General features: G+C 38.8%; 2 protein-coding genes across 2 annotated transcripts; one reads left to right on the forward strand and one right to left on the reverse strand.

Moving 5' to 3' along the window:
* Positions 1-249: 249 nt before the first annotated feature.
* LOC309958097 (olfactory receptor 1468-like) lies at positions 250-756 on the reverse strand (the record flags this gene model as incomplete). Its single annotated transcript, XM_082833732.1, has 1 exon — positions 250-756. The coding sequence occupies one exon, from the start codon at positions 754-756 to the stop codon at positions 250-252; it is 507 nt and encodes a 168-aa protein (XP_082689858.1).
* A 6,500-nt stretch (positions 757-7,256) lies between these two features.
* LOC309958099 (large ribosomal subunit protein uL13-like) lies at positions 7,257-7,823 on the forward strand (the record flags this gene model as incomplete). The annotated part of the gene is made up of 1 exon (XM_082833734.1): positions 7,257-7,823. The coding sequence occupies exon 1, from the start codon at positions 7,272-7,274 to the stop codon at positions 7,821-7,823; it is 552 nt and encodes a 183-aa protein (XP_082689860.1). The 5' UTR covers positions 7,257-7,271.
* Between the last annotated feature and the right edge of the window lie 3,900 nt (positions 7,824-11,723).

An 11,723-nucleotide genomic window follows, 5' to 3' on the forward strand; every position in this document is an offset into this window, starting at 1 on the left:
GTTCATTTTGGAGATGAGCTTCTACACAAGGATCCTGGAGCAGAATGGAGCAGAATCTGACCCGCTTAGACCATTCCTGGAACACCAGTTCACTGTCAGAATTCAGCAGTGTCCACAGCCATACTCATAGGCATCTGGTCATCAGTCTTTGGTAGCTAATAGTTTAGGTAATTGCCTTTTATGTTAACTCTAAATTACTCAATCCAGTTTATGAACCATTGAACAAATATAGTTCTTTTCCTTTTTGCATCATCTAAGGAAACCTGGCTTCTTACTCAAACACTTCTTCAGGGCTTCATGGATATCTCTGTTTCTCAGGCTATAGATAATGGGGTTGAACATGGGTGCTAGGATGGTATAAAGTAGAGAAAATCCTTTGTGCAAGAGTTGGGAAGAGTTGGCTGAGGGCATGAGGTATGTGGCAATCAGTGTCCCATAGAACACCATGATCATGGTGAGGTGAGAGAAGCAGGTGGATAAGGTCTTTTGCCAGCCTGTGCCAGATGGAATTCTTAGGACAGCAGCAAGAATGAAGGAGTAGGAGGTTGTGATGAGAGGAAATGGGATCAGAGTCACTGCAGAAGAGGTGGCATAGGCAATGGTCTCGGTCAGTGAAGTGTCCATGCAGGAGAGATGGACCAGAGGTGTGAAGTCACAAAAGAAGTGATCAATTTCATTGGCTTCACAGAAGGTTAGTCTAGACAGTAGGACCATCGTGATTGCTGTGAGAAGGAAGCAGCAGAGAAATGTGGCCATTTCTTTTGCCACATCCTGCAGTGTGTGAGCATGTAATTGTGTGAGTAGTTAAGCTCGTCCTGCTATCACTTATCATACAAAAGCCTTCAATACATTAATCCCATTTTAAAATTGACCCAGTGTCCTAGGTACCATTTTGTGGAGATCTGGTTCCAGCTTTTCAAAGGGGCTCACAGAACTAACCTGGAATCTGTACTGACCAAAATTCCTGGTGCCCAGAAGATGTCCAGCAACTGGTGATTCAGACTGAGCTCATTCAGTGGAGCATGGAGAAGGCACAAAGAGAGAACTTCTCTCAATCTCCTGCAAAGTGCAAATAACAACCTGAGATCTCAGAGAGAAGGCTTCGGTCTGACAGAATACAACAAAACTCCAGGATGTTACTGCTTGTTTCTGCTAATGATGATGTTAGGACTTGATCCCAGGTACTGTCCTAAGTGCTGAAAATATGTAACCCACTTAATCATCACAACAACCCTATGTAGTGAGTACTCTTATTATCTTTACTTTCCAGATGGAGTCACAGAGAAGCTAAATAACTTAACCATGGTCATCAGCTAGAAAGTGGAAGGAGTGAGATTCAGACTTGCTCTGGATCTCTCACTCCTAACCATGAACACTGCCTCTCATGGGGCTTGGGTACATGGCTAGTTTGCATTATCTCACAGAGGTGGGAAGGGGAAGGGTTCCACAAGGAAGCCTCTCATCCAAGTTTTAACTTCAGGGAAGGTGAGACTTGCTTTGTCAGTTGGTGAGGGAACAATTCCATAAAGGGTTACAAACTCTGACAACCTTCTCTACCTGTCTCCTGTACTTGTTTTCACACTACTACTTTTATGTCCTTTCTTTATTACCTTAAAAATAAATCTAACATTTTTTGGATATGTGCATAGGAAATTACTACTTTCCCTCTACCAGGCAATTATAGAGCTGCTGCACTACCTTGATGCAGTACAGGAAGGCATGATAGAGAATAGAAAGCAGGTGAAAGGTATGAGATAACTGACTAGAAAGGCAGTGGAGCCTGGTTAAGAGCACAGCCTCTAAAATTAAACTGGCCTAGATTCAAATTCCTGCTCAACCACGAATATATGTGAGTGAAACCATTTTATAACCTTTAAGGGAAGAGCAACTCTGCTGCCTCTAGGTCTGAGAAGATGAATCTTTTAAGGGCAGCAGAGAGGTTGATGATATTAATCCCCCACCTCTGACCCTAATATACAACTACTATCTCTCCCTCTATCTCCCTCGCAGAAGCGAGGAAATCAAAAAAGGATATTATTAAAAAAGATAGAGATGTGGACTCTGCTAACACGCTCCTGTGTTAACTCTGCTCATGCACACTGCTGGACTCTAGAGCCACAACCCCAAATCACATGATATGTCTGTGCTTCATGTCTGCACAGAGCTGGGTCCAGAGTAAGGGCTCAATAAATTGTAGCACATTTCACCCCTCCTCTCTTCTTCATCTCTTTCTCTTCCACTCCTTCCTTCCTCCCAAGTATGCCAGCCCATTTAATGCTATCTATAGGTAGATGAGCTCTTATGCTAAAAGAAAAGCATCTGCTTCCCTTCATTGGAGATATTGAGAGGACAAATTATAAAGACAAAGAGACTAAAACACTGGAGAGTTATTTGGATTTGATGATTTTTAACATCCCTTCCAAACTTGAATGTTTTTCCTAATTGGGACACATTCCATTCCCTCAGGACACACACATAAAGCAAGCTTGTGGGAAAGAGAAGAGACTTATCACAAAGCAAAGTAAAAACACAAATACTCAGTAAATAATCAGAGGTTTTATATCTTCCACTAACAAAAATCAAGGAAAGACATGAAATGACTCAGGTGCTATCTGAAAAGGAGCCATTCTCTTAACTGAATTCAGTGGTCAATGAATTAACCAATCAAGTCAGCCAACATTTGGCTTATTGATAAGGGCTGTTGTCTCTTGCCAGCTGCTGGTTAATTCAGCTGAATAGTTGGTCTACCAGACAGACAAATAATTTGATTTTCTCACTAAACTGATAACTGATTTAGTATGCCAGGGAATTGTATCTCTCTGACCTCATCTAGTAAAGGACAGATTTAAAACAGGGAAAACTGAAGCATACACCAGCAGAATAGATAAGTTCTACTTGTCAGTGCCTCAGAGGGGTCCACATAAAATTTGGGGAGTCAGGCCACAGAGACAATGCATGTAAATCTCCTCTTGATTCATAGAACTGGGCTAGACAGCTGGAATCCTGCTTTTATCCAAAAATACACCTCCCTGTGCAATTGACAAAAACAAAGTTGGAGCTGTCTTTCCACATGAACCTTAGGAGGCCAGTTGACTTTTGGCCCCATCTTTCAACCTCCTTCCTCTGTGTAAACTTAAGTCCCTCTGTGGGCAAAGCCATAACCTCCTCTGATATTGGTGCTCATGGGCATTTCCCAAGTGACATTTGTGGGGAATTGTTCTTATTTTGGAAATAATATGAAACCAAGTTACCTTAGAGGAAATATCTTTTTCCCCTTGCTTTGTGTTAAGTTTCTACTTTAATAATGACTCTGTATTTATATGACCTTTGTAAAGAGCTTTAATTTGTAAAGAGCTATTGAAAATGTATCATTATGTTATGTTTTGGTAGAATGGATTAAAGTAACATTTTGAAGGAAATATTCAATTTTTTTCTATCCTCAGGAAGAAAAATTACTGTGCACATCTTTATTGTGTAGGTTTGGTGGAAACTGAAGCAAGTATCTGTGATAGTAAACATTTATCACCAAAGCCATTAATTAGGATTCTAAAGAACTTGTGTTGTCTTGGATTCTTGTTATTGATTAAAAATAGTAAGCAAGGCTAGTCCTGTTCTGGGAAGTGTACATTTGTGAGTGGAAACCTTACGGAATTAAAGTTATCATTTACTGATAGACATTAACAAACTGGAGAGCTATTAGCTCAAACTAACATATTAATACAGCTATCCAATAAGTGTAACAAATGAAACAGTAATAAAATAATCAATGAATTGAAACTACCTCATTTGTTCTTTAGAACTGAAATATTTTCCTCTAATGAACTATCTGAATACATGAGGCCTCTGGGTAGGATATCCTTACTGAAATCTACTAAGTAACCACCATATGCCAGACATTGTGCTAAGCCTATGCTATTATCTATATTCCGCACAACGCTTCTTACATATTGCTTATTTTACTCATGAGGAAATCCAGGCTTTTAGAGGTGATATGACTTGTTCAGAATTACCCAGCCAGAAGAATGTGAGGGAACTGGAAATGGACTAAAAGCTCCATGAGGACAGAGAATGTCTATTTCAGCCACTACTCTATCTACCTCAGAGCCTGGCACATAGTAAGATTTCTAATAAATATTTATAAATCAATGAATGAATAAATACGTGAGCAAATATCTGACTTCATATAAAGTGTTCTTTCTGTTTTATCAAGCCCCTTCCTCCAACCTTCACAAAATGATACTGTAGCCCTGTTAAGTTAAAGGAAGGGCTCTAAAACCTGAATTAAAGTTGACTAGGTAATGGAAGCAGTTACTGATGCTAAAAAACTTTTAATGGCAAATTATACCTTAAAAAAAAAGCAAAGATTATTTTATTTACAGCAAAGTCATTTAGGAGAAGCCTGATTCAGTAATTAAGCCAGTTAGTTATTTTTCAGAAAGGCTACTTCTCAATTTCTAAGAGGTTGTGAAACCATTTTCTACTCTTAAAAATAAAAGATATTTATTTTTTGGAAACCAAGCCACTGATGCAAATTTATTTAAGATTACAAGCTTCAGATATGTTCTGCAGCTGGTACATATTCCAGGTAAACACTTTGGACTCTCAAGCCATATACCACAGTGCAACAAGCAATTATAACTCTGTTCCTTTGGCTTCAAGAAGAATTTAAATTATAATGTCTACATACTGTAAGTCTAAAAAAGGTAAAAATTTCTAAAAAGAAAATAAAAAGTGTTAAAATAATAGCATGTTTGAGCCTAATGTGTTAAGTTCAGTTATTCAAGATGATTGGGAAGGTGACTTTGTGGATATAATGGAAAGTTCACTGTATGTTTGCCTATTACATCTTCTCTTTTACTCCCTTGTCCCCAGCCCTTAAGAACCTCAAGCCCCCTTCTATCTCAGAGACTTTGTAATTGTTGACTCTGTCTAGACTATGCCCTGTTTCTATTTCTTTGTGTCAGGTGTCACTATTTCATTTCATTTTACTTGTTTACTTGGTTGTTGACCATCTCCCCCTTAAGACTATAATCCTACAAGGGCAGGGATGTTTCTATCTTGTCTGCTACTATATCCAGTGCAGATCGTCTGTGTGTCTCCACACAGTAGGTAATAACTGGCACATAGTAGACAATAACTATTTGCAGGAAATAATGAAAACAAAAATCTATAGTGTTACCATGAAGTTTGCAGTTATTCTAAGTGATTGGATTTTCAGCCCCTTTAGGGACTGGTTATTTTCTTTAGGGACTTTGCCTTCAGGGGGAAAATGGTACTTGTGTGACTATTGTGACTTTGTTAAATGAGCATTTGTTAAGTAGAGCCCTGGGTATCTGGTTGCTGAGCCATAGTTCAAGAAAAGGAATTGAAATAGAGAAGTTTATTACTCAGAGGTCCTGGAGGAGGTGCACTGCATGCCTCATGGGGCCATGAGAGGTCAAGGCAGGGTACAGGCAGAGAGAGCATGGCAGGACCTGGGGCATATGCCTTTATTAGGGTCTACAGGTGGAATACGTTGGTGTTCCCTGGCTAAGTCCAGATTGGTTAATTCAAACCAAAAAGAGTGGGATTTTGGTGAACTTTGTGGGGCATCTTATTTAAGGGGTATGCAAGGAGAAGGCCTTGGCAGGCACGGGAGAGTAATTATCCAAAGGTGGCTGGGGTAGTCATATCAGGATCTTACATTTACTTATGACTGTAATGGTGTTATCTAGGGCATGCACTCACAGGATGGGGGCTAGTCAGTTCAAGTCCCCTGCAGGCTGCTTGGCCACACAAATGGATGCTGGGGCAGCAATATTATAGAGTAGTCTAGCAAAACTCTCAACAATGACTAACCAGTCAAGATTCTTCACATGCAGACCACAGACAGAGGAAATGTCGACCACACAATCCTACTCCTTAGCCATATTTTAAAATAGACATGTGAATAGTAAAGAAATAAATTACTTGCATTGAATAAAATTTAACTGAAGATAAAGATTTTAAAAATATATATAAACTCCAGCTCCAGTTCCTCATAGGTTATTTTATTTATTGTCTGAGCCTCACATCAAGGTGAATTTTTGCGTAAGACCAGAAGCACTGTGGGGAATGTGGACTGCTCCAGAACCTGAGCTTCAGGGTCTGTTGATAGGTGGCTCTAGTCCAGTCTTACTTCCCTGTTCATAACCTGTGAGAAGAGAAGATATTAATTTACCTTCTTAGGACTTTTAAGTGACTTGTGAACAATAGTTAAAAGATGGGAGGGGCATCGCTTTTTGCTTTATAAGGTTTTATTTCAAAGTTCCTCTTCATCTTTATTTCCTACTATTTTTCTTATAAAATGGAAGAAGAAACAGAACTATTTCTCAGAGTGACTCCTTGAGCCTACATAAATTGTTTGGTGGTTCCCTTCCAATCATGAAAGGCTTTCTTGGCAACCATGGCTCTAATTCACTCATTCCAAAGTTGTCTTGCTCAAACTGTTTTCCAGATATCATGCCTGAAGGTTCAGAAGGAAGGGACCTATTTACCTACATAATTACTAGGCTTCCTGGTTCCATTTGGTTTATGTCTTTGTTCATTTATTGACTATGTATTCTGTGCTAATTTGGTAATGCAGACTGGAAATTATGAAGGTACACGCCTTGCCTTCATGTTATTTTGAGTCCAATTAGGGAGGTTGAATACAAACAGATAATGTCAATAAAATGAGATATAAGTAAAACTGCTTTAAAAGAAGACTGAGGGAAAGAGGGGTCAGCCGAGATGATGACAAAGGAGGCTCCTAACCCCACTTCTCCCATGGACACAATGAATGTTCTGCTACTACACAGAGAGCAATTACCTCTGAAAGAAATCCAGAAGCAAGTTGTGTGACTCCTACATATTGGGTGAATAAGAAAATACCCACAGCAAAACAGGTAGGAAAGCAGAGTGAGACATGTTTGTCATAAGCCCCATGCTCAACACAGTGTCATACAATTGGGAGGAAATGCCCAATTCCAAACTTCTACCTGAGGAATTAAAGTTTGGACCCCATATTTAGGACCCCAACTTTTAAGACTCCAACTTGAATGACAGGCTCCCAAAACACCTAGCTCTGAAAGCCAACAAGGTTTGCATCTGCAAGACCCACAAAACTATAGCAAAGAAAGAGTTGTTAGCAGGTGCAGGCACACATCATGGCTGTCTCCCCAGGGTTCAACAGAGAGGAAGCAGGCAAAATTGCTTCTAGTCTTTCCCTGAGAAAGTTCTATCTGAATACTTTTCCCAGGCGGCTGCCGAAGATGGCGGAGGGGCAGGTCCTGGTTCTCGATGGCCGAGGCCATCTCCTGGGCCGCCTGGCGGCCATCGTGGCTAAGCACGTGCTTCTGGGTCGAAAGGTGGTGGTTGTGCGCTGTGAGGGCATCAACATTTCTGGCAATTTCTATAGAAACAAGTTGAAGTACCTGGCATTCCTCTGCAAGCGGATGAACACCAACCCCTCCCGTGGCCCCTACCACTTCCGAGCCCCCAGCCGCATCTTCTGGCGGACAGTGCGAGGCATGCTGCCTCACAAGACCAAGCGAGGCCAGGCCGCTCTGGACTTCCCCAAGGTGTTTGATGGGATCCTGCCACCCTATGACAAGAAAAAGTGGATGGTGGTTCCTGCCGCCCTCAAGGTTGTTCGTCTGAAGCCTACACGGAAGTTTGCCTACCTAGGGTGCCTGGCTCATGAGGTTGGCTGGAAGTACCAGGCAGTAACGGCTACACTTGAGGAGAAGAGAAAGGAGAAGGCCAAGATCCACTACCGGAAAAAGAAGCAGCTCATGAGGCTACGGGTCAGGCTTCTAATATAGCATGCATCTGGGAGCTGGCTATGGTCCTCTCCAGTTTCTGTGGAAGATGCTGGACACTCTTTTCCCTCTAGCCCACTCCAAAGTCACAAGTATCTCCCTGGAAAGAGCTTGTACACATATCTGGCACCTCAGATCTTGTGGCTGCTGAGGGATGGGCCTCTGGATTGCCTGGCTCTGATAGCCAATGGGGTTTGAATTCACAAGTCCCATAGTACTATAGCAAAGAAGCAGTTCTTAACAGGTGCAGGAGAACCCCTCTGCAGCTATACACTTGGACCCAGCACAGAGAAAACAGACAAAATCAACTATCTCCCAATTTCTTCTTCCTTGGAAGGAGCTTAACTATATACTTTCTCAGTTGCTGTCAGAGGATGTGATTTCCAATCAGCCTGCATCTAGGTGCTGAATGTAATCTTTCTTTTGGGATGCTAATGGGCCTTGGTACACCCTCAGGTATGGGGAGGTACTAAGAATAAGCTTGGACAATCAAAGATTTGAGAGGTAATCAGGAGATTTGGCTGGACTGATAGACAAAGTTCATCTCCTACACAGGACCACTCTGTCGAGATGGGGAGAGGTGGCGTTTTTATCTGAGGTATAGAAACCAACACAGAGAGTTGAGGAAAATGAAGAAAAAAAAGAAATATATCCCAAATAAAAGAACGAGGTAAATCTACAAAAATATATCTTAATGAAACAGAGATAAGCAATTTACATGATAGAGAGTTCAAAATAATAGTTGTAAAGTTGCTCACTTAGGTCAGGAGAGTAATACATGAATAAAGTGAGAATTTTGATGAAGAGATAGAAAGTATTTAAAAGTACCAAAGCAGAAATCACAGAACTGCAATATATGATAACTGAATTGAAAAATTAAATAGAGGGGTTCAATAGAAGACTAGATCTAGAAGACTAGATCAAGCAGAAGAAAGGATCAGTAAACTCGAAGACAGGACAGTTGAATTATCCAATCAGAGGAGAAAAAAGAAAAAAGAATTTTAAAAAGTGAAGGTAGCTATCAACAATAGAGACAGAAAAATCAATTTTTCCAGACAGAAAAATCAATAAGGAAACATTGGGTTTAAACTACACTTTAGGGACTTCCCTCATGACACAGTGGTTAAGAATCCACCTGCCAATGCAGGGGACATGGGTTCAAGCCCTGGTCTGGGAAGATCCCACATGCCATGGAGCAACTAAGCCCATGCACCACAACTACTCAGCCTGTGCTCTAGATCCCCTGAGCCACAACTACTGAAGCCCATGCATCTAGAGCCCATGACCCACAACAAGATAAGCCACTGCAGTGAGAAGCATGCACACTGCAACAAAGAGTAGCCCCTGCTCACCGCAACTAGAGAAAGGCCGTGTGAAGCAAAGAAGACTCAACACAGCCAAAAATAAATGAATAAAAATAAATAAATTTATTTAAAATAAATAAACTACACTTTAGATCAGATGGACCAAAAGACATTTACAGACCATCACATCTAACAGCAACAGAATATACATTCTTCTCAAGCACACATGGAATACTTTCCAGGATAGATTATATTTTAGGCCACAAAATAAATCTTAATAAATTTAAGATTGATGTCATATCCAGCATCTTTTCTGACCAAAACAGTATGCAACTAGAAATCAATTACAAGAAGAAAACTGTAAAATTCACAAATATGCAGAGATTAAACAACATGCTCCTGAATAACCAATGAGTCAAAGAAGAAATAAAAGAGAAGCTAAAACTATCTTGAGGCATATGAAAATGAAAATACAGCATACCAAAACTTTGGGATGCAATGAAAGAAGTTCTAAGAGGGAAGTTTATAGCAATAAATGCCTACATTAAGAAAAAAACCCTAAATAAACAAACTACCATTCTACCTCAAGGAACTAGAAAAAGAACAAACTAAACCCAAAGTTAGTAATAGCAGGAGGGAAATAACAAAGATCAGAGTGGAACTAGAGACTAAACAGATAATAGAAAAGATCAAGGAAACTAAGTGCTAATTTTTAAAAAAGATTAAAAATGTAGACAAACTTTTGATGAATTTACCAAGAAAAAGAAGAAAAACTCAAATAAATAAAATTATAAATGAAAATTAATATAATTGATCCCCACAAGTTTGAAGATTATAAAGATTACTCTGAACAATCATATACAAACAAATTGAACAGCCTAGAAGAAATTAACAAATTCCTAGCGATGTACAACATATCAAGATTAAACCATAAAGAAATAGAAAATCTAAAAGTCCAATTACTAAGGAGATTGAGTCAGTAATCAAAACCTCTCAGAAAATAGAAGTCCATGACCAGATGACTTCACTGGTGAATTCTACCAAACGTTTAAAGAACAATTAATATTAATCATTTTCAAACTCTTCCAAAAAAAGTGAAGACCAGGAAACACTTCCAATCTCATTTTACAAAGCCAGTATTAATTGATACCAAAGACAAACAAGGACAGTACAAGAAAATTTAATTACAGGCCAATATCTCTGATCAACCTAGATGCAAAAATTTATTAAAATATTAGCAAACTAAAGTAAACAATACTTAAAAGAAGCATATACCATGATCAAGTGGGATTTATTCCAGAGATGCAAGGATGGTTCAACATCCACAAATCAATTAATGTGATACACCACATTAACAAAATGAAAGATAAAAATTATATGGTTATCTCAATAGATGCAGAAAAAGCATTTGTCAAAATTCAACATCCACTCCTGATTTAAAAAAAAAAAACTCCCAAAAAACTGGGTATAGAGGGAATGTAACTCAGCATATTAAGGCCATATATGAGAAGCCCACAGCTAATACCATGCTCAATAGTGAAAACCTAAAAGTTTTTCCTCTAAGATAAGGAACCTGGCAAGGATACCCATTCTTGCCTCTTTTATTAAACATAGTACTGGAAGTCCTAGACTGAGCAATTAGGCAAAAAGGGGGAAAAAAAAAAAGACATCCAAATTTGAAAGGAAGAAGTTAAACTGTCCCTGTTTGCAGATGACATGATATTATAGGTAGAAACGTTAAAGACACTACACAAAACAAAACAAAACAAAAAACCTGTTAGAACTAATAAATAAATTCAGTAAAATTGAAGGATATGAAATAAATTTACAAAAAAATGTTGCTGTCTATACACTAAAAAGAGCTATTGCAAAGAGAAAATAAGAAAACAATCCCATTTATACTTGCATCAAAGGAATAAAATACCTAGGAACAAATTTAACCAAATAAGTGAAAGACCTCTACACTGAAGATATGGAAGAAGATACAAATTGATAAAAGAAATGGAAGAAATAAATACAAATAAATGGAAAGATATTCCAAGCTTTTCTGATATACTACAAAGCTACAGTAATCAAAGCAGTATGGTATTGGCACAAAAACAGACACATAGATCAATGGAAAAGAACGGGAACCCAAGAAATAAACCCACACACTTATGGTCAATTAATCTACAACAAAGGAAGCAAGAATATACAGTGGAGAAAAGACAGTCCCCTCAATAAGTGGTGCTGGGAAAACTGGATAGCTACATGTAAAATAATGAAATCAGTACATTCTCTAACACCGTGTACAAAAATAAACACAAAATGGATTAAAAACTTAAATGTAAAACCAGAAACTGTGAAACTCCTGGAAGAAAACATAGGCAGAACACTCTCTGACATAAATTGTAGCAATATTTCTTTGGATCTGTCTCCTAAAGTGAAGGAAATAAAAGCAAAAATAAACAAATGGAACCTAATCAAACTAAAAAGCTTCTGTACAACAAAGGAAGGAATCATCAAAACAAAAAGCAATCTACTGAATGGGACAAGATATTCGCAAACATTATATCTGATAAGGGGTTAATATCCAAAATATATAAGCAGCTCATACAAC

Source organism: Leucopleurus acutus, assembly GCF_964270905.1.
Source record: "Leucopleurus acutus genome assembly, chromosome: 2".
Classification (NCBI taxonomy): Eukaryota; Metazoa; Chordata; class Mammalia; order Artiodactyla; family Delphinidae; genus Leucopleurus; species Leucopleurus acutus.